At 39.6% G+C, this 23,861-nt stretch overlaps 1 protein-coding gene and 1 pseudogene across 1 annotated transcript in view; both read left to right on the top strand.

Annotated features, from left to right (window-relative positions):
• Positions 1–911: 911 nt before the first annotated feature.
• The window catches only part of LRRC63 (leucine rich repeat containing 63), a 28,669-nt gene continuing 5,719 nt past the window's right edge, over positions 912–23,861 (top strand). The window contains exons 1-7 of the mRNA XM_054586707.1: positions 912–1,008; positions 3,714–3,874; positions 5,836–5,934; positions 12,525–12,661; positions 17,519–17,602; positions 21,784–22,023; positions 22,443–22,588. Coding sequence (XP_054442682.1) covers positions 912–1,008; positions 3,714–3,874; positions 5,836–5,934; positions 12,525–12,661; positions 17,519–17,602; positions 21,784–22,023; positions 22,443–22,588 — 964 coding nt within the window. The remainder of the gene's footprint in view (positions 1,009–3,713; positions 3,875–5,835; positions 5,935–12,524; positions 12,662–17,518; positions 17,603–21,783; positions 22,024–22,442; positions 22,589–23,861) is intronic.
• On the top strand, positions 7,091–8,588 carry LOC129081005 (ataxin-3-like; annotated as a pseudogene).

Here is a 23,861-nt window from a genome sequence, read left to right on the forward strand (position 1 = left end):
CAGAGACTGCTACTGGTGTCATGTTTTTTCCAACTTGTCATTCAGCTTCTAGTCGAGTGTATGGGAAAGAAACAAAGCGAAAGGCAAGATCAAGAAAACCAGGAGAGCCCTCAAAAATAAAAAAGATTTATGTTGACCACATGCTCAAAGATATTCTGATTCTCTCCTCCCAGTTCTCCCAACCCTCGGACGCCTCTTCCCTAGCCCCCACTCTCAAACCCGAGGGAGCTCGCCCACCGCATTTGCCTGTATCAAAGAGCAGGACCTTTACTTACAAGCGCCCTCTGATAGATGGCGGTGCAGCAGCACCAAGACCTCTCCCAAGAGTTACGCCTGCTCAAGTGAAAAGCCAGCGCTTCGGCCACTTACAACCAAACATGGTTCTACTGAATATCACTCAATTTCCTGGGACTATTTTCCTACCGGCACCAGTTTTACCAAGAAAACCTCAAAGACAGTCTGCAATAGGTATATCCATTCTGAACATAGTACGTAATAAAGGGGTCAAGAAGAGCAAAGCGCATGCAAGCAGATGGTGTCCCCTTTAAGTGTGCAGAGCAGGATGGTGAAGTGGCTCTTCGCCTGTAGATTTAATGTCTGGTCCAGAATGCAGTGGCGGAAGTCTGGACCCTGCGGGTCTGCTGAGGCCGAACTGGGCACTCCGCCCGCAGGGTGGCCGTGGGAGCGAGAACGGGGTGGGGGTTCACAGGGTCAGAAAGTCCACCATAAAGGGTCAGTGCGAAGGAACAGTCGTTCAGACGGTCATCGAGATGAAGTCTGGAAGCAGAGCGTCCATGCTACTGGGTGCCCCTGAGGGCAGGGTGCCGTGGATGCTCCCAGTCCATCACAAGGCAGACAGTTAGAGCGAAACCCCAACAGCCTCCGTGTGAATTTTCACAGGTGTCCAAACGATGCCCCGTTTCTTCTTCTTTTTTCTAGAAATGCAGGTAGCAGAAAATGAAAATCTAGAAGGTGTTCTAAGACAGGGCACGTCAGCCCGACATGAAGGTAAATGCTCGGCTTACGCCATTCTTATAAAAAACCGTATGTGAGAGGGCCTCTCTATAAAAATATTCGTGGTTTTGTGTGCTTTCGTGTGTGTGTGTGTGTGTGTGTGTGTGTGACTCACACATATGTCTCGCCTCATTTAAACCATTTACTCAGTGGCTTTTTAAAAAATTAATTAATTTATTTTTCCAAACTCAGTGGCTATTTTTTAAGTATGGACTAGGAACACACTTTGTATCGAGGCTGCAAACATAGATGCTGCAGTGGTCTTAATGCAGGGGGTGGGGTGGGCATACACACATGCAGTAATGCGACTTAGCTACCGGCCATCTACCAGTCGCTGTTTTAACCATAGCTACTCAGCAGAAGCTAATAAAAATTTATTTTTTAAATACGCCAGGTTATATATACTTAAGATTTTTCTTGTTCCTTGAGGTAGGGCTGTCATGATATATAAACTCCCCTCTTATTACTGCTTTTGAGTATCCCCAAAATTTCATATGTCATATTATGAACTCATTTGTCTTTATGTAGCTTCTTTATCTCTTCTTTTATTTCTTCTTTGACACAGTCACTATTTAGTAGTATATTGTTTTATCTCCACTTGTGTGTTTTGCCACTTTTTTCTTTTGGATTTCCAATTTCAAAGCATTATACTCAGAGAATTTGCTTGGGGTGCTTTCAATCTTCTTAAACTTGGCTGAGGCTGGCTTTGTGTCCCAGCATATAGTCTCTCCTTGAGGATGTTCCTTGTGAACTGGAAGAAAATGTATATTCCGGTGTTCTGGGATGAAGAGCTCTGTCTCATCGATGACGCCCTTTAGGTCTCGCAGGTTACGTACGACCTACATTTCCTTACTGATTTTTCTATTTGGATGGTCTATGTGTAGCTGTAAATGGGGTATTTAGGTCCCCTACTATAATTAGGTTTCCGTTAGTTTCTCCCTTCAGCTCTGTGAGTCGCTGTACATATTTTTGTGCCCCCATGTTGGGTGCATATAACATGGGAAGGTGTCGTTTCTTCTTGAGCTAGTGTCCCCTTTATCGTTACAAAATGCCCATCTTTTTCTGTCCTTCCCTTTTTTGTCTCAAAATCTGTTTTGTCAGATGGAAGTATGGTCACGCCTGCTTTTCTCTGGATGCCTTTCTCTTGGAGCATCATTTTCCACTCCGTCCCTTTGTCCTGTGTGTGCCTTTGCAGCTGAGATGTGTCCCCTGTAGGGGGCACGGAGCTGGGTTCTGTTTTTTGACGCAACGCACTGCTCTGTGCCTTTTAATTGGCTGGTTCAGTCCATGGAGGGCGATCGCAGACACAGGGGGGTTTCCACTTTATCCTTGTTTTCTGGTGTCACTCCTTCTTCATTGTTTCTTCTCCCTTGTGCTTCTTCTTGTTCGTTTTAGTTTGATGGTCTTCTGTGATGTTTCCTCTATTTCTTTTTTTATGTTGTGTGTTTCAGTGTTAGATATTTTTGTGGTTATCATTAAGTTTATGCAAAAGAAAGTTTCACATATACAATAGTCCTTTTTCCTCCCATTGCATCTCATTCACTGGCGTAAAATCAGATTTTTACTGCCTCCCCTTTTACATTTTTATTGTCACAAATGATCTCGTTTTATGCTGTGAGATTGTTTCTAAATTGTAGTCGCTATTGTCTTCTTTTTTTAGCAATGTTTTTACCTCCTTTAACTTTTATGTCATATTTAAGCATTTGACCCCTGTTCCAAACAAGAGTTGCCATCTCCTGCTTCTGTCTGTCTGTTACTCATCTTGCTTGTAGTTTTGTATCTTTTTGTCTTTTCGTATCAGATAGAGGAGCCCCCTTCAGTATTATGTGTAATGTTCTTCTGGAGGTCAATTCCCTCAGCTGCTACATGTCTGTAAAAGCCCGTGTCTCCTTCGTATCTCAAGGATAGCTTCTTTGGATATGTTATCTTGGCTGGTGATTTCTCTCAATAATTTGGATATTTGATTCTACTCTCTCCTAGCTTGTAGGGTTTCCGCTGACAAATCTGACGGTAATCTAAGGGGATTTCCTTTATAGGTTACCCTCTTCTTTTCCCTGGCTGCTTCCTTGTTCCTGCCCCCAGCACAGGCTATTTGTGATGGAAAGTGAAATCTACAGGAACATGCTAAAGTAAATTTAGGTCCTCTCTGTTCGGCTCACTCCTGAGTTGCTTGTGTTTTCCTTCTTTTTCCTTCCTTGTGTGGGAGTCTTGAAACTGAGGGAAGAGCTGAATTATATCGGGCATCTAGGTAATATTAGTAAAAAAACTGAGGTCATTCCTCAGGAGGTCATTTCTACCTTGAGTGCTGCTTACATGATGTCCTGTATGAGTTTTGGGCAGCAAGCTGTTGCTTATGTAATTCACAGTAAAAGATTTTAAAATATTTTTACATGTAGTATAGAAAGACTGAGATTGATGGAACCCAGACGATTGTGGTAGAAACACGCGAGCATACGGTTTTCTTTTTGAAAGACAGTTGTGCTGTATTATATTAAAAGGAACAACAGCAGCCACAGCTCCCACTTTGGCAAAAGAACCGACAGAGATGAGGCGGGTAAAGGTTGTGGGGAACCTCTGCCCCCAGAGTACATGTTCAGGTGGCTCTTTACCATGACTCGCTGTTAGCATATAACATGAGTCCCTTTCAAATTTTACTCTAAGCGATAACATTGGTTTCATGTATTGTTTTGTTTCTTTAGGTCTCAGTAAGTCTAGAAAACCAAATGAAAGGGAGGCAAAAGTTATACATGGTGAAGGCTTGAATACTATTAAAGCAATACAATATGAAACACTAGCATACATGACCAACCTCGCAGTGGTTAACTGTCAAATACATGGCAGAAATGCACTGAATCTCAAGGTATGGCATCTCTTTTTAATGGCATTTTTTTTTATTGTGTTAGCAATTATTTTTGTTTTAGGTTTTCTAACTTAGGATAGTTTGCATAGTATTAAAGGGATTTTTCTTGTGGCAATAGAGATTTCCCAAGAACACGTTCAAATTGCATCTCTAAACCTATCTGTCCATAGTTTGCCTTCCTTCCAGCTTTTAAAAATGGTCATATCCAACGCAATTATATTGGGTTGGATATGACCATTTCCAACCCAATATAATTCCCCAAAATTTTTTTTTCCCCGTAAGATGGCTCTCCTAGCACGTAGATGTCTTTAACGTCATTCGAAACAGTTTTGTTAGATTGTATGTGACAGCTGTCATATCAGTGTGCGTTTTTAAAAGCTTATCAAAATGGGTGACTTTTTGTGTAGTCATTTTAATATTGAAGATGGAAGAAAATATGCAATATTTTCAGTGTATTGGGAAAATGATATTATCAGAGCAGGTGCTCTGGGCCTCTCTGACTCTTACAAGGGCCCCGCCCCTCGTCAGGGCTCCACCATTGGGACCGCTCTGACCCTAATTACCTCCCAAAGGTCTCGGCTCTCAGAAACATCGCATCGGGGGTTAAGGTTTCAATGTAGGAATTTTGGAGGACACAAACGTTTCGCCTATACCATGGCCTAAGTTCTCCTCGTTCAGAAATTGGTGTATTTAAGCAAGAAGTGTTATACAGGTGTCAGATTAATAGAAAGATTAACAGAGGAATAGAAATGCGCGGTGGCCGTGTTGGCAGCCATTCTAACCTTTGTGCAGGAAAGATTTCACAACACGAGTCCAGATGATTTTCGGTGTATGTGGTGATGCTCTGACCAACCGAGCCACCTGGCCAGGGCCCAGGTGATTCTGAGGGCACGTTCATTAACACTGGGGACAGTGAGACAAAGGAAGGGCTTAAGACAGAGGGGCCAAGGCTATAGCCACAGGAAGGAGCCTGGGAGTGGTTGCCTCGGCCCTTTGGGAAGAGAAAGGAAAGTAGAGCCCAGATGTAGCTACTTTGGTCCCTGTGAAAGAAAGTCGCAGAGGCAGCAGAAGCAAGCCAGCTGGGCTGCGGGGGCTCGGGAAACAAGTTACAGAGGCAAAAGGACCGTGGGAGACAGCTTTAGGGAGTTAGCCTGAGGTGAGCTGTTCTCCTGGGAACCTTCAGAGCTTAGGAGAGAGAAAAGCAAAGATATACGCCTGAGGAAAGAGGTGGGAACAGGTGGGAGCATGCTTGGGGGGTTGGGGGTGGGGGCAGCCTGCACACACACGCACTGGGTCCTTTGTCTTAAGGCCTTTTATCTGAGTTTGAAAGGCCGGAATTTTAGGGGCGGTCTGGGAGGCTGGGAGGATCTCAGTAGAATGAATATTCATCAGCTTTTCATGTGGGTCCTTGCAGGATCATTTTCTCTCCTGGGTTGGGGGTCACTAGTCACTGCTTAATGCTTAAGGGAATGGGGTTGTGAGGGAGGGAGTCGGGGTGCTGGGGGAGTCTACTCTGTTCAACGGTCTGTCTCAGTTTCCCTGTTCCACTCGCCAAGGAATTTTCCTGCCTTCTTACTCTCCTGCTGCAGAAGCGGAGACATGAAAAAACCAAGGTGGTGAAAAACAAAATTAAATATAAAATACATTTAATTATTTATACTCTAACAGGTAGTGAACATTCGATAAAATGTCTGCTCATTATTAATTGAAGTGCCTGTCAGACGCGTGTCTATATTTATTATATACAATTAACACTTACTAGTGTTTCTATTTTGTTTCTGTCTTTTACATATTTAAGAAATTATTATCATGACAGACTAAAATGAATGAGTGGAAGGTGACTATAGGCTTATCAGTTTATTATGTAACCACTGTCATTCAGAATATGAGATTTTTAAATCTCGTATAAGATATTTTGTACATTGTTGATAACCTCTTATCTATTGTCACTTTCTTTTTAGGGTTTCTTTATCATGGATTGTCCAGACTTAACATCCTTGGCTTTCCAATTGATATATCTTAACTTATCATTTAATAGTATCAGTTCCTTTCCTACACAAGTAAGTCCATTTTTATTTTTGTATATATGAGAATAATTTTTATTATGAATAATAATTATAATAAAATATAGAGACATGATACCCTGAAGTTACTCTTAAGTAAATATATTCTGGATTGCATCCAAAAAAGCTTACAAAAAGGACAGCCCATCTGTCTTAGGAAGTCCCATGCCATGATCCTCAAAGGCTCGTGTTCTAGTCAGACTCTCAAGTATGTTCTCATAATTGTTTGGTGTATAGAAAATTATTTCTCTCACTCTGCATAAAACCTAAAATAAACCTCTTCAGGTGTTAATCAGAAGCTTTAACAACAAAGTTTAGGGACCAGGTAATATAATGCTGTAACAAGTTTTAGTTATCATCGGTCAAAATAGGATATTCTGCAGAATATTAAAGCACATCTAGAATAATCACACATGGGAATGAGCTAATTCATTGTCATTTTAAATAAGTGGGTCATTAGGAGGAGTCAGGACAGGTGACGGTTCCTGAGTCTTCCTGCAGCTCTTCACTGGTCACTGGGTGCTTGGTTGTTCTGTGAACTGACTTCCAGGATATTGACTTTTGGTGAATTTATTTTTAGCACATTGACTCCCTTTTTATTTCAAATAAATAGTACTGGAAATATATTTTCCATAATGTCTCTGTAATATAATATTTTCACTAGAAGAGTTACTTTTCTAATACCTCACAACAGTTTTATAAATTTGACTAGAACAAATGGACCAGAGTTCCCGAGGAATATAGGGGTCTTTTTTCTCCATGTTAATTTTAACTTTTCTTTCTAACTAGTCATAGATAAGGCTGTGTGTCTGCCAAAGCATTCTCTACCCACTAAAATAAAATGTAGAAATACAAGAAAGTTTTTTCAGATGCAAAATTTAAAGTGCCCATCTTTTGAAGTGATAGAAATCAATAGAATTTGTCATTCATTAAAATGCAGATCTGAGCTGCCCTGGCCAGGTAGCCCCATTGGCCAGAGAGCCATCCTGACGCCCCGAGGCTGCGGCTTCGATCCCTGGCGGGGCGCATACAAGAAACAGCTAGCGAATGCGTGGATCAGCGGGACAACAAACTGATGTGTTTCTGTCTCTGTCTCTCTCTCTAAATCAACAAAAAGTAAAATAAAATACAGACCAGTGTTCTATGGCTCCAGATGAAATATTCCAACAAGGATGGTAACACGCAGGCTTAGAAGGGCTGTCCTGGGCGTAGGCTAATGATGCCTAGTTATGGGCATAGAGTAAATGCCACGCGTAGGAGACCAGAGGCTGCTATAAATGTGCTGATGGGAATGATTGCAAGTGGCATGGAAAACTCAAGATGGTAGACCTTGCAGAAGACAGAGTCTATTAACATAGTTTTAGACAAGAAGAGGTAGAAGCAGAAATAGCAAATAAGAAGGTTCATATAACAAACCCTATAAATGTATACTCAATCTACTTTTTTAATTTCAGATTCTTTAAAACACATAAACAGTAGGAGTTAGTTATAATAATGTAGTGTTGATCTTCCACAAGAAACACGAAGTTTCACTCTGTGCTCAACGTTGCTTGAATCTATTGCAGGAAGACTGTTTCCACTCTGTGGAATTACCTCCTACTGCACATCAGCGAGATGAAGAAGAGGGGGTGTGAATGGCAGAAGGGAGGGTTACGAGTGAAGACAATGGCACGTTTTTACAGTGGCTTTCTGGAAATATGGATAATAGTGGTTTCTCTCTATTCAAATTACAAGCAATACCTTGAAAGTTTGGGGGTTAGAACAAATCCTGCTCAATAGTCCAGTGTATCAGACGCCCAGGACTGACCCCATCAATGGAAGATCATTTGTATGCAATTATAAACCACACTGGTTTACAGTTAGAAAATTAGAAAACCGTGGTTCAACATGAATTCTCTCTTGACGGAGCAGAAGTAATATCAGACACATACCTTGCATCTTTTTTTTTTTTTTTTGCCTCAGTCACAACAGGAAGGTGGTTCTGTGTTTGTTGTGAAGAGCGATCTGCCAGACCGGGAAGCTGAGCCACTCCTGCGGATGACCAGGGTCCAAGAGATGCATCGACCGATCCTTATTAAAGAAGAAAGAGCACAACTAAAGGACAGAGACAGAAACCACACCGGGAACAAGTCTTAGAAGCAAACGATGGGTCAGAAGGCTCGGGGGAAAAGACGAGGAGGATTTGCAACGGACTTTGGCACTAAGTCACCAAGGGAGTGACGTGGACGCTGGAGAAGCGGATCTCAGCCAGGCATTCAGCTCAGTGTGCAAGGCAGTTCCAGAAGTACATCCCAAGATGCCCCACAGACTCCAGGCACGCGTCTTACCTCAGAAGAGCTGCATAAGAGAAGAGAAACCTCCTTTGAAAAGCGCAGCTGCAGCAGCGGCAGCGGCAGCAGCAGGGCGCATGAGGACAGCTCCCACGCCCGTGTGGAACGCCAGCCACCCATTCAGGAGCACCCGGCAGTGGCCCCGGCGATGTTTGCTGGAGAAAGGAAGACCCGCTTCAGGCGGCCGTGACCGTGTCTTTAGACACTGTTAGAAATAGCTTCATAACAGAAGAAAAAATAATACCTTTTACAAAATTGCTAAAATATTCCCACTTTTCAACATTATCCTGTCCGATTAAAGCATGGGGTCCATTCTGGTAATATGTCAAAGAGAACAATGTTCAACAGAGGGAATAAAGCTTTTAGGTGGTTTGCAAACAAAAAGGTGAGGAAGTGGAAAAGTACGTCTGTTGGAGGGGCAAATAGCGATCCTGCAAATACTAGCCAAAGAGGCATTCAGCAGTTAAAGAAATTTAAAATTATTTTCTAAATGTTCCTTTTTCATTTTTGAATGTGCATTCTCTGATGTGTCCAAAATTAGGACATTTTTTCTTGGATCTTTTTCAGACTAGCTAATAAGCTCTTGCCCCAGAACTTTTTCCATACATTTTGTTTTCTTTTCTTCCCTCCTGTGTAGGCAGGTCAGCTCACTTTCGTCACCTGGAAGCTGCTCCTATGTCTCAGGAACCGAAGTGACCTGTTAGAACAGCGTCTCTTCTCTACCTTGATCATAGTTCCAGGAGGCTAAGTGTTCTTCCTTCACCCATGTACTGTGCGCTTGGGTGTTTCCTCATGGCTTTGTCTCTGATCACAAATTACCTGCTACCTGGTTTTTATTATTTTTCTACAATTCTTTTAAAAGATGGTAATTTTTCCCGAGGTTTTGCTTTTTAAGCCCTCCACGATGAGATCATTATTTCATGATTATGGTATATTCCTAACCCCTGAAATCAGCTCTGCACAAGTATTTAAGAATAAATGAACATTAAAAATAATAATAATAATAATGTGTTGTTATGTCTGTAACATGTATGAATATAATACATATAACAATTGTAGTGCAGACAAAAATAAAGGAATAGGGAATAGAGCTATTTAGGAACATTTCCATACTCACTGGAATTAAGTTAGTATAAATCTAAGGTAGATTCTGATAAATTAGATGTATATTACAACCCCTAAAACAATCACTAAAGAAAAAAACAACTCAAGAAAATAGGGTAAAACATCATTAAAGTAATTAAAATATTATACTAGCAAATATTTAGTTGATGTAAGTAAAGACAGTAAAGAAAGAGCAAATAGAATATGACATATAGAAAACTATATGAACTATATGTAAAATGGTGATGTAAATCCAGCACATCAATAATAACATCAAATGTGAATACATCAAACAATCCAAAGATACAGACAGTCAAACTGAATATAAATCAAGTTCCATGACATGCTCTATATAGAAGATACACTTAAGATAAAAAAAATACAAAGGGTTCAGAGGTAAAATATGGAAACAGATATGTCATGCAATGAAAAACCATGAGAAAGCTGGAGTGACTATACAAATATCAGACAAAATTGATTTTAAAACAAGAAGATTCCTAGAGCTAAAGAGGGACATTTTGTCAATCAATCAAGATATATATATCCATCCCAGAATATAAAAACAGAATATGCCCCATATACACACATGCCCCAGAATATAAAAACTGAAATAATTGAAAAAAGCAGTTAGAAGTTGAAGAATAATTTCAGGAACAATAGTTATAAACTTCAATATCCCACTCTCCATAATGGATAGAACAACTTAGCAGAAAATCAGCAAAGAAATAGAAGACTTGAATAACACTGTAAACCACTTAGACATAATAGACATCTATGGAACACTTCAACCAATAACAGCAGAATACGTAATTCTCAAACTTACACAGAACAGTTTCCAGGATAGACAATCTGTTAGGCCACAAAGTAAAATCTCAGTGCACTTGAAACAATTGAATATCACAGAAAGTATTTTTTGGCCACAGTGGAATGTATTTAAAACTTAATAACTGAAAAGAAAAATCAATAGCCTAACCCTTTTATCTTAAGCCATTATTTTAAAAAGAGCATAAATTTTGATGTGTTGACTTTTTATTTTAAGGAGATAATTTAGTACAGAAGTTAGTGAAATTAAGAATAGAAAAACAATAGAGAAAAATCAACAAAACCAAGAATTTATATTTTGAAAGATCAGAAAAATTTACTAAGTTTACATGACTGACCAAGGTAAAAGAAGACTCTAGTTACTAAAGTTAGAAATGGAGGAGGGCACATTATTACCAACCTCACAGAAATAAAAAAGATTTTAAGAGAATACCACAAATTACTGTAAACAAATTTCTAGGTATATGTCTATTTGATGAAATAGACATATACCTAGAAAGACAGAAGAATGGACTCAAGAAGATATAAAAAATCTAAATGGCTCTATAAAAAAAGGAAAATGTTCAATAGTAATTTTAAAACTTCCCACAAAGAAAAGTCCAGGACCAGACAGCATCATTGATGAATTCTACCAAACATTTTAAGACTCATTAACACTAATCCTTTACAAACTCTTCCAAAAAGTAGAAGACAAGGAAAAACTTCCCAGTTCAAACTAGTAAATCAGAAAAAAAACTAGACAAAGATTTGGAAAGAAAAGCAAACTACAGAGCAACATCTCTCATAAATAGAGATGCAAAAATCCTCAAAAGAATCCTAGCAAAACAACACATAAGGAGGATTTTATACCATGATCAAGCGATATTTATCCCAGAAATGCAAGGTTGGATAAACATACAAAAATCAGGCAATGTGACACCATTTTAATAAAGAGGAAAAAAACTAAACAGTTTTGTCAATGGAGACAGAAAAAACATTTTACAAAACTCAACATTCTTTCATGACAAAAACAGTTAACATCTGGGAATAGAAAGTGATGTCCTCAACCTGACAGAATCTACAAAAGCCCACAGTTCATATCATATTTAATCGTGAAAGACTTCCGTTTTCCTCCTAAGATCAGGAACCAGATAAAGATGTCTACTCTTGCCACTTTGTATTCAACATTGTATGGACTTTCTAGACATGGCAGCAAGGCAAGAAAAAGAAATAAAAGGTATCCAAATTAAAAAAGGAAGTTCAATGATTTCTACTTGTAGATGACATGTCTTATAGATAGAAATCCTAAGGAATTCACGGAAATTATATTAGAACTAATGAATGAGTTCAGCAAGATTGTAGTGTACAAGATCAATATACAAAAATCCGATTGTAGTTCTAAAAAAAATAGCAATGAACAGCCTGGACAATAAATTAACAAATAAATTTTCCTTACATGAAAAAATAAAATATTTAGGAGTAAGTTTGACAAAGTGCAAAAGTTTTACTGTGAAAACTACAGAACATTATTAGAAATCAAAGGAAACATACTTAGATGAAAAGACATCCTGTGTTCATGGATCTGAAGCCTTAATATTTTTAAGAGGGCAATAATCCCAAATTGATCTACAGATTCATTGCAATCCTTATGAAAATTACAACTTGCTTTTTTTAAATAAAACTTGACAAGCTGAGAATAGGAAATGCAAGGGACTCCAAATACTCAAAGCAACCTTGAAAAGGGAAAACAAACTCAGAGGACTTACACTTCTGATTGCAAAATAAGCACAGCCTAGTTCACCAATTTTAGAGCTAATGTAAGACCTTGTTAAGATTCACCAGAGAGCAAGAAATATATTAAACAAAGATCCTCGCGTTAAATGATATATTCTATTTTTAAATTGTATATGAAAAATCAGTGTATATGAAATTACTATAATATGAGAATGAAACAATCTGGCTAGGATATCTGACACCCCATTGATTACTAAGGTTAATTCCACTTATTTTTCTTGTTCTGCAGATACCTCCTTCCTCCCTCATTCTTTGCATAATCACCTCTTACGAAACCGGGGGTTGGTCAAACAGGATAAGTTTCCCATTTAGAAAGGGACCAATCTTGAGTCAAGGGTATATGAATACAGTAGTTGCACTATTTTACATGTCATGCATATTATGCTGGTCAGTTAAGTTTGAAGACTTTCCAAAGGTATTTGAGATATGCAATACAGACAATTAATGTGACTATACTGGTTCTACTACATTAGGTCAAAGGGTTTATACAATGTAACAAATAGAAATCTGCATACTTTATTGTTCTACTCATGTTTGTTTTTCCTTTCTGTTCCTCAGATATTTTGCCTGAAATATTTACAAATACTGATCCTGAGAAACAATCCTATCAAAACAATCCCTTCTGGAATTCAACAACTTCGGTTCCTTAGAGTTTTCAACATTGCCTTTAATTTGATTACAAATCTTCCACCTGGGTAAGGTTGGTAGTTTGAAGTTATACACGTAGGAAATTGATAAAAAGCTTATGATTTAGAACAGGATCAACTCCTCTTTTGAAAGCACCTACAACTTTTTAACTATTTAATAATTATCCTATTTCAATTAGCTGACTTGTTTTTCATTGTTGTGTTAGAAATCATAGTACCAGCTACGTAGATGGCAATTAATCATTGTTGGCTTCAATTTCCTAATCTATGAACTAAGAAATTAGTCTTTATAATATCTAAGATCTTTTAAACTCTAGTAAAAATGCCAATATTTGGGTTTAAAAGAGGTGGCTTTCCCCTGCATATGGACTGGTAATTATTTAACTGCTAATAAAAATTTTAAATCAAAACCTTTACTAAATGCCAGAACAAGATACCTCTTCCAGCAAAAGTTTAACAAATTGAATGTAGGTTAGGGACAAAGGGACAGGGACTCAAGCAATTGAGCTACATTTTGCAAAAGAAGTTTCTTGTAGTAATTAAGGAAGTACATCAAAATTCATATATAAAGTTGTTCATCCAGCATTGTTTGTACTTAACAATCCAACAAATTCTACATTCATAAACCATGAAACTATTTAGATGTTTCCAAGAATAAAAAGGTATGTAAATATTATGCCATTTCTGTCTAAAATGTGCATATATATCACACATTATATATAAAATATATAAAAAGACAGACTAAACATTAAGGAAGTAGGAAGATTGCATTATGGGAATTTTATTTCTGTTTGACTCATCTGTATTTTTCCACAGTAACATATATTGTATTTTCCCTGCCTCAGTACTAGAATCAGCCATTTCCCTAAGGAATCTCTGTTTTCTTGTTATTAAAGAATGGTATTTAAAAACCCGTATCTGGATACTAAATGACCCCATTGCTATTGGGGTGACATTGTTTGTAGATACTCTCACTGCACAGAGTTAAGTAATATGTGTATGTACTAATCTTTGTACACATGTATCTATAATTATTTGTGCATGTATATTTATACACAAACACCTTCATATATATATACGCACAACTACATATACTTACACATTACACATATGTACATATATGCATCTAAACAAATTAATGCTGGATAATCTATAATCATAATTAAATACTTTAAATAACTATAACTCATTTAAACGATAACTCACTTAAACAAAATGTAAAAATTCCTAAAGCAGCTAAAACTGGATCATAAATACATGGTCAACATTGTTCATTGTTTAGAAATTAGGCAAATTAGTTCAAATTATTGGTTATAAACAAAAGTTTTAAGGAACCCTCACACCTGTCAGAAGGGCGGTCATCAATAAATCCACAAAAGGCAAGGGCTGGTGAGTGTGGAGAACGGGAAACCCTCGTGCGCTGTGGGTGGGAATGCGGGCGGGTGCAGCCCCTGTGGAAAGCGGCATGGAGTTACCTCCAAAAATTAAAAATGGAACTGCCTTACGACCCAGCGATTCCACTTCTGGGAATTTATCCGAAGAAACCCGAAAGACTAACTCAAAAGAACATAAGCATCCTTATGTTCGTTGCAGCATTATTTACAATCGCCAAACTGTGGAAGCAGCCCAAGGGCCCCTCAGTGGAGCACTACTCAGCTGTAAAAGAGAAGGAAATCCTATCGTTCGTGACAGCATGCATGGACCTAGAGAGTATTATGCTAAGTGAAGTCAGTCAGTCAGAGAAAAACAAATACCATATGATTTTACTGATGTGTGGAATCTAAACAACAAAATAAACAAACAAAATGGAAACAGACTCAAAGACGCAGAGAAAGAACTGGGGGTTGCTAGAGGGGAGGGGTTCGGAGGCCTGGGTGAGAGGTAAGAGTGGGGCTGGAGGGCTGGTGACGGGGGAGGGGACAGGAAGGACACATCGGGAGCTGCAGGTGCAGCACAGGGCATGTCGTCAGTAACGTTGCAGTAACTCCGTACCTTGTTGTGTTGGTACTAGATTCGTTGGGGTCACCGCTTACTAAGTTCTATAATGTTCAATCACTAATATAATATTGTATGTCAGCGGTCACTGGAAAATAAAAAATTGTTTTAAAAGTTTTAAGGAGCTATTCCGCCAAAATATTAGTGTTTCTAATATAAAACAGTGCATTTTATTAAATGCCATAGGATATGTATGCATACCAAGGGGTGCAGACAGCATACTGAAACTGAGAATTAAAAACAAAGTTGGAATTATGGGAACAATCATATAATAATAGTTATTAAAAACTTCATTGACCTCAGAGAAGACTTCGGGCGAACTCGGATGCAGGTAAAAATGTTCATTTGCAGAGCTGGTTACGTGAAAACTCATGTGGCAGACACTCACGCAGAGTGGAAGCAGGCACTGAATTAAAGGGCGTTACCAGGACTCTAGCCGGCTGAACAGAGAAGACCCGACACAGGGCGGCAGGACCGAGGGAGCAGGGACCGGATAAAACTCAGCGAAATGCAGGGAAGCAAATAATCATGTAATTGAATGTCATTGCTGTTACAAGCAATTGCACTGGTATACTTCAAGTATTATATTTTTGTGTTTGTAGTTAATTCTGTAGATGATTATGCAGTATCTACTGTGTGCTCCCTGAAGCTCTACACATAGGGGGAAGGCAGACAATTGAGTGCCACTGAGTAAAGTAAAATTACAGCGATGCACCCTGTATGATAAAATCCCAAACAGTGGCCTGTAACCCCCTGGTCAGGAGAGTCAGAGGTGGCTCCTTGGGAGAGAGGAAATTTGATCTGAATGTAGCTGAGAGTGAGTGGGCCAGATTAATGTTGAGAAAGAGCAAGGGGTGTTGGGCTGATTATGGGGTGGATAGTTCTTTAAATAAAAGTGAAAACATACATATAAAGAAAAGAGATGTGAAGCAGCATTTACCGGGGGCCGGCACAAATAATGCCCCTTTCTTATTGCAAAATCTTTTATTACAAAATCATAAGCATGTCTTTCTGTAACATAACAATATCACCCTCAAGCACACCATAGGACATTTTAGGTGAAATGTTCAAGTTAAAACTATAAATTATTGCACCCATATTATTACCCTACCAACCACACTCCAGCAGGGTTACTTCTGCTGGACCCTGCATAACGTAGCATAGGACTCACAGCCATGTGCTCTGATTGGAAGCTTAGCAAGCAAGGCCAAGTGGTAAGGAATGCGAATGGCACAGTAAACAGGGACCAGCTTATAAGGGGGCTTGGGAGCCAAGGCAAAGAATTCGTATTGTATGCTATCTGCCGCGAGGGGTCATTAAAGCATATCCCAAGGAGGGGAGGAGCCTCATGAGGCGATGCAGCAGAACTGAAGGCGACCAGCGGGCGGGGGGCACAGTAGTCCAGGCAAGAGATGGAAAGGAAATCTAGGGCAATGAGGGCACAGAGAGGGAGTAACACACTGCTAAGAAACTGAAGTAAAATCTGCAAGATCAGGTATTGATTAGACATAAGAGGATGTAGGGAATGGAAACGCGGAAGTAAAAAATAAGTTGACGCCCAGATTTTTAGTTAAGAGTAAAATAATTCAATTATGTAAATGTGTATTTATTGAGTATGTAATGCCAGGCTTTCTGTTAAGATTTGGGTTTTAATTGGTAAGAAGGGCAGTATTATTTCCCTATGGGGATTAGAATCCAGGACAGGACACAGGGATTTTAAACAAGCATCACAGTAAATATATAAATGTAAAATACCCTAAGGGCTATGAATGAAGAGATCAATAAGAAAGATGTCAGAAGTGGATCCAAGATGGCAGCTGAGCAGGTGGAAGGTACCCTCACCTCCTCCCAGGACCAAGCTGGAATCACAGCTAAGTTAACGAACCAGCACCCTGAATAACCAACTGAAGACTAGCTGAAGAGAAGTCTTATAACAAAAAATTTACAGAAGAAGCCATATCCAAACTGGTAGGGAGGGCGGAGACGTGACAAGGGTTGGCCCCACTCCCACGGGCTGCAGCTGAGGTTCCTGAGGGAGGCCTCTGCTTTGGGGGTTCCCTCTGAGAAGCATGGGGTCTCAACCCCAAGCTAAGTTCCGCAGCCCGGAGCCGCTGAGTTGGGAAGAGGTTAGATCTTCCAGACGGAAGCTCAATAAGGAAAACAGTGGCCTTAAATGACACACTAGATTTGATGGATTTAATTGCTATCTTCAGAGCATTTGGCCTCAGAGCAGCAGAATATACATTCTTTGCAATTGCACATGAAACATTTTCTCCATTTTAAAATATAAAGTAAGCTTCATTCAATTTAAGAAGACTGAAATCATATCAAGCATCTTCTGTGACCACAGTGGCATGAATCTAGAAATAAGTCACAAGGAAAAAACTGAAAAGACCACAAAGACACGGATGCTAAATCGCATGTTACTAAACAATGACTGGGTTAGCAACGAGGTCAAGGAAGAAATCAAAAGATACCTTAAAACAAATGGAAATGAGAACCGAACAACCCAAAACCTATGGGACACAGCGAAAGCGGTCCTTAGAGGGAAATTCATAGCATTATAGGCCTATCTCAGGAAACAAGAAAAAGCACAGATAAACAATCTCACTTTACACTTTTAGGAACAATGAACAAAAACCAAAGTGAGTAAGAGAAAGGAAAACAAATAAAGATCAGAGCAGAAATAGAAGAAATAAGTATCCCAAAGTGAGTAGGAGAAAGGAAAACAAATAAAGATCGGAGCAGAAATAGAAGAAATAAGTATCTAAAAAACTACAAAATATCATTGAAACTAAAAGTTGGCTCTTTGAAAGGATAAACAAGATTGACAAACCTTTAAACAGCCTTATTTATGCCTAGTTATGACAGATAACCATTTTTACAATTCGTTTTCTCTTTCTGTTTAAGGTTATTTTATTTGTTCTCTCTTGAGGAACTTAATATTTCCTACAACAGTATTGAGTTTATTCCAAATGAAATCCAGCAACTCAGGTATTTTGAAAGTAGTAAGTACACACAAAATCGTTTACTCCTGATGGATATATTTGGTGATGATTTGATGGGGAAAATTGAGTTCATTCATTATTGAATAACCACAAGATATATGTAAAGCATATCATTTACCAAAATGTAATTCGAATGATTGGCGCACATTATTTTTAGGATATAACCTTATCAGTAATCATTTAATGGACAATACTGATGACCACTTAATAGAAAGACAAGTTACTTTTGTCCATTTTTTCATGTGTGTACCTATAGTTATAAGTTTTATTTTTTGTAAGGAACTACATATAAAAATGCTAATAATACACAATGTAATTTTAATGCTAAGCTCCATTTCTTCCTCACATTAATTTTTAAAAATTCTCTGAGGTTTATTGATATTCTTCTAGGTCAGTACTCTACTATTTTGATTATGACTTTAGAATAATTTTTATTAACTATTAGGAAGATTAGATTTCAATAATAGTCTCAACTATTCTCTTTAGATTACAATTTTTAAGATATTTGATATAATTCCAATCCCCTCCTCACTCAAAACATATAAACACAATATGGGATATTTTTTGGAATTGCCTTGAGTTTACTTATAAATTTTGAAGAAATTCATGTTTCTGGTAATAAATCTTTTGTCCTAGAACATTGTATTTTTTCATTTGTTCCGGTCTTATTTTATGTTCTTTATAAGAATCTGTGACTCACTGCCCTTTATATCTCTTACTAACCTGAGTATTTTGTAACTGTGTTGCCCCGGGAATGCAATATTTTCTCTAAGTTTTATTTCTAGCTGACTATTGTCAGTACAGAATAGGAAAAACTGTGTAACTCTTCACATTAATTTCAAATCAATTTCTGTAACCAAATTATCATATTAGTTTCAGTTGAGTTTTACTAGATTGTCTTTGGTTTCCAGGAAGCATAAGCTTATCTTCAATAAAATTAGATAATTTTGTCTCTACTTTCCTAATATTTATACTAATTTTTTAATTTCCCATGTGGCAACCTCTGTACTTTCATAGGGGAATTGAAGCTGGTCACATTTGTTATGACTGATATATTTATTTTTTGTCTTCCATTTTACTTTGTATGTGCTATCTATTTACTTTCTCCTTTTCATATATATGTATTTTTTAAAAAATTCTGTCAGAATGTTATTTTTTTCTTCCTTGTTAATTTTGGAACTCAACTGTAATTCCCCAGTCTGTTAATAGCTGTCTTTCCTTTCATGTTTCTTCACTGTTTCATAAAAGCAAGACAGAAGCTACTGTCCCCGCGTCACGGGCTGTGCATCCCCTCGCCAGCAGTGGGGATCTTAGGACATTTTCATTGGTTTCCTGCTTTTCTCCTCACCTCTTACCTAATTACCTATTTTGCTGAGACAGTTTAGGAACCTGTTTCAGATTCTCATTAGCATTGTTCCTTCCCTTCTGTCTCCTTATTGGAAGACTGTTCTTTAGCCCTTAGATCTCACAGCTTGGTAAACAGAACAGCTTCTCCCATGGGGACGGGGCTGGGGGGGCGCGCCTCTCACATGGGCCCCTTTGCACAAGCCACCTCCACCCCTACACCCTCCCGTAGCTTCCCGAGTTGCAGGCGAGGTACCTGAGGCCAGTTTAATGTCTTTTCCTCTTTAAGGGGCTCTTATTTTTATCTGGAAAGATTGATTTTTCTCATTATCCTTGACCTTGAGGAATTTTATCAGATTATGCTTAAGGGTGTGTCTCTTAAAAAACAAAACAAAACTTGTTTGACACCCAGTTCCACTCTGGCGGGGTGGGGGTGGGGGGCACACCATGCAGTTCCTGGGTACCAGCTGGGCGTCCTACAATTCGGCTCAATTCAGACACTATCCACCTGGGGAAGGCGTTGGATCCCACAAGTTAAGGGCTCAGTCCCTTTAGACGGCCCCCAACTTCAGATGCCAGAAGCAAGCTAAGCTGTCGCCTGGGCCTCTGTCTGGCTGTAAAGACAGAGGTCCCTGCGACCTCCTCGGGCGTAATTCATTGGCTAGAGCAGCGCCCAGTGCTCAGGAAACCTACTTACTCTCTAGATGACCAATTTATATAAAGCACATCTATGAAAAAACACACATCAATAGCCAGATGAGGAGATGCACAGGGTGAGGGGCTGGACAAAGCAGCTCCTGTCCTGATGGGGTGCACCACTCAACACAGCGGCGCAGTGCGGTGCTCCGGTCCCTACCCCCCGGGAGCTCTGGGAGCCCCCGCTCTGGGTGTCTGCGGAGGCTCTGTCACATGGGCGGACCGATGAAGGCACTGGCCATCGGGGGCTGCTTCCCCTCCAGCCCTTCTCTGCTCTCCGGCATTTGTGATTTTTAAATACGTTTTTGCTCTGTTTCCATTACTTCTTCTACTTGTCTTTGCCACTAACTCAGATCTCTGTGAACACCACATTCCTCTTCAGTTCATCCACTTCATTTTTTAGTTTTACAAATCATGTATTTCGGTTCAAGAAAGTCCGCGTGTGTGCACGCGCTCTATTTGAATCGTATTGTTTCTCCTGCCCCAGCTTCTTCTCCGTCCCCACAGAGAAGTTGTGAAGACAGAGAAGTAAGGAATTGACTGCCTCAGGAGTACCGTGCTGCATTTTGTTTGCTTTCTCGTCTTTCCTCAGAGCTCCAAGGGAGGCGGGTGGAGCAGGGGCAGACTGCGCTGCTCCTCAGGCTGCTCAGGTGCAAAGCTGTCTCAACCTGCAGCTCTTTAACAACTGCCTAGCTTTAGCCCTGGTTGGTGTGGCTCAGTGGATTGAGCGCTGGCCTGCGTAACTGAAAGGTTGCCATTTCGATTCCCAGTCAGGGCACATGCCTGGGTTGGGGGCCAGGTCCCCAGCAGGGGCGTGCAAGAGGCAACTCCACATTAACGTTTCTCTCCCTCTCTTTCTCACTCCTTTGCCCTCCCTCTAAAAATAAATGAATACTGTCTTTAAAAAAACACCCAACTCTTTGGCCTTAAAAAGGATACAACCGACTGCGCTCCCCTAGAACTTATTGCGAACTTATTGCGAGGAAGGGTGGACCCATATTGGTGGGGCCCCTCGGACATACCAACCCAGGCAGGGCAGCCTCGTCCCTGGGGACGCTCAGCAGGCTGTCTCCGGAGGGCGGCAGGCTTACTGACTGTCCGCAGGGTTCTCTGCTTCCGGCCCCTCGCTCGCCTTGGCTGTAGAGGAAAAGAGTGACCGTGCTGGCCGCCTCCTTCCGGGCCCAAGCAGAGGCCGGGGCCTGGCTCAGCCTTCCAGGCTGTGGGAGGCGCAGTCGTCGAACGTGGCTGAGGGGGGAAGCCAGCCGCGGTACCGTCTTCTCGGCCCCGTTGTCTTAAAGCACTTACATTGTGTGGGGAAGAGATGTGAAATTAGAATGAAGATGAGAATCTGTAGGCCCTCAGCTGCTGGTTGCCTAAAGTCTTTTCACTTAAAATCCACAGCCCGTTGGTTATATCAGTGTCTTCTCTCCTAATGCATGTGACAAGTTGGATCAGCTTTCGATTTGATTTTTATGTTGCCCGTGAACAGACACTTTCCTGACTGTTTTTCAGCACTAGTTAGAAGGGAGATAAGTGACCATAGAGAAACATCATCAAGACAAGTGATTAAAAAATGAGAAAATCAGTGAAGTTCGTTCTCTTTGAATAAAGGAAGAAGAGTTCTTAGAAGCAACTGACACAGTAAAGACCAAGGGGACTTGGCAATGCAAAGTCAAAATTAAACATAGCACATAACACATTGTGGCAGTGTTAATTTCACTGTTTTGATTGGGCTTAAATTAGAAAAATATGTAATGATGTTCAATTTGTCTATGAAAATTAATTCTTTCTTTGTATCATTATACCATGTATATTATATTTTATGAGTGAAACGTTCATTCATCTTGCTATGTGTGTGATTGTTTCTTCTTGTATGGTAGAGACATGTTGCAAAAACCCAAAATACATGCTTAATTCTACTATTCACACAAATGAACTTTTGGCATAATAATATATTGGTTCACTTGCTTTTTAAATTAATTCTCTTGATTCTAAGGAAGTACTTAAACACTTTTATTGTTACTGAGTTTTATAATACTAATTTTAAGGAACATTTGGGACAGAATGTTACTTCAATATTATAAATTACAGAAATACCTTTTAAAGCATAGTTTTCTTAATTTGCAGATCACTTAAAAGATTGTTTGTTGATGGGAATGACTTGACATCTTTTCCACCTGGAATTTTGAAGCTTAACCTGAAAAAAATCCAATTTGAGAATAACTTCACTTATCCTTGTCTTTGGAAAGAGAATTCTTTGAATAGTCCACAGAGTCTTGTTCAACTTGCTTCGTTGTTCTTCCTAAAAAATAATCTACAGAAATATTATGATGCAATCCCAGGGAAAATTCAAGTGTTACTAAAGTGGTAAGCAAATTATGAAGCCCTTGGAGCCAAAATGTACTTTTAAGCATTTAAAATGTTCTTCACTACAGGCTCAGATGACAGTTTTACTATGAACACACACAGACAGCCCACACCACGTACCACACATCAACACACACACACACATTTCTTCAAATGTTGCCTGACCAGGAACCGAACCAGCAACCTTTCGGTTTGCAGGGCAACACCCAACCCACTGAGCCGCACCAGTCAGGGCTCCTTTATTTTTTTTAGCATTTCATTGTTCACTTGTATGTGTCTTAGCTACTCAATTAGACGGTAAGATCGATGACAATAAAGGCCGTATGTCCTACCACTCTGAGTCTGGCATAGCATCAACCGAATGTCTGTCCTTCAGCAGAAGTCTGCTAATGACTGATAGCATGCTCCTTCCCTTGCAGCGCATCCCAATGCGAATGGTGTCAAGGCCCGAGGTTCGGGGAGGGGTACCGCGTCATCCAGTCCTGCAATGTGTTTGGAGCAGCACGCCTTCCCGTCCTGTTTCACGTCTGTTCCTCTTCCTGCTACCAAGAAGTGAATGAGCACAGTGTGCTTTAGAAAGCAGCCCTGCTCAGAACGTAGCTGGAGAGTCTGACTGGATGGCCATGCCGTATTTCTGAATTCCACCAAGCTGTTCAAGTTCTTGTAAATCGGAGTTCATTTATTTGAGCGTACATACCATACGCCGTACAGGTTCTGTGTGGAAACATTCGTGTCTTCTCATGTGAATCTTCTCTGTAATCCTTGCTCCTTAGAGAAGTGGGTGATTGTTAGGAACTGGTTGCCGAATCGTTGGCGAGGGTTTTTTGGATTTCAATGATGAGCTAGAAAGTTTCTTTCAGAGCTCGTTTCCTCTAAAAAGAAAAATGTTAGAATCCTCTGCAGAAAAGATTTATCCTATAACTGGCTTTTTCATGCATCCATTCTAAGTGATAAGATAACATTTCAAAGTCCTCGGTGGGGTTTTGCTTCATATGGCTTCAAAGTCATGCATCCACGTTCTCAACGTTTGTGTGTTTCTATGGAAATCTATCCAGGGCCAACCATCTCAGTTGTAGGTTACTTTGGGGAATAAAAGATTAACTTCAGTCCTACATTTACTTGTCTGAATTTATTACCCAGGCTCTTAGAAAACTGGTATGGTGTCTCACTTATATGGACCTTCATCTCAGAAAGCCTGACCCCAGAGGCTGGAGGCTGCATTTGACATGCTTCGGAGCTAGCCTGCTGAGAAAATACAGTCGCGCTTACTCAACCGCGTTGCAAAGCCACATATGCACATGGTAGAACTGGAGGCTTTAAGAGTTAGTGTTTGGTAAGGGGAAGGTAAAAGAGCATTTTGAGATCACCAACAATTTTAGAATGGCATAAATTGTTTCATATATGACATAGCACTTAGATGCAGTCAACTCCAGTCTAAAATATCACTGCCAATTAAACAGCGAAGTGAAATGGTCTAAATTTATACATCTATCTTATCACCAGAGAAAGTCAGAAAATATACATTACATCAGGTTTGTGCATATCATTTAGTAACATTATTTAAATCAAAGATAAAATACGCCAGGCAAGATGATTTTGTTGACTATTGATTTAAATAAACTGGGATGCTTGTATCCTTCTCTCTGAAACTCAGTTTGATTTTAAGCAGGAATAAGAAAACCTTGCCTGTGAAGTATATGCTATATTCTCCAGCCTGGAAAAAAAGAAAATTTATCTGTGATTAAATAGGAGTTCATTTCTTTGAGCGTACGCCATATACTAGCATATCACACAGTTAATCCAGAAGAGGCTATTTATAACATGACAACAAGTAAATT

Source organism: Pteronotus mesoamericanus, unplaced genomic scaffold (genome assembly GCF_021234165.1).
Source record: "Pteronotus mesoamericanus isolate MK-2021 breed Mesoamerican mustached bat unplaced genomic scaffold, CSHL_Meso_final contig_94, whole genome shotgun sequence".
Taxonomy (NCBI): Eukaryota; Metazoa; Chordata; class Mammalia; order Chiroptera; family Mormoopidae; genus Pteronotus; species Pteronotus mesoamericanus.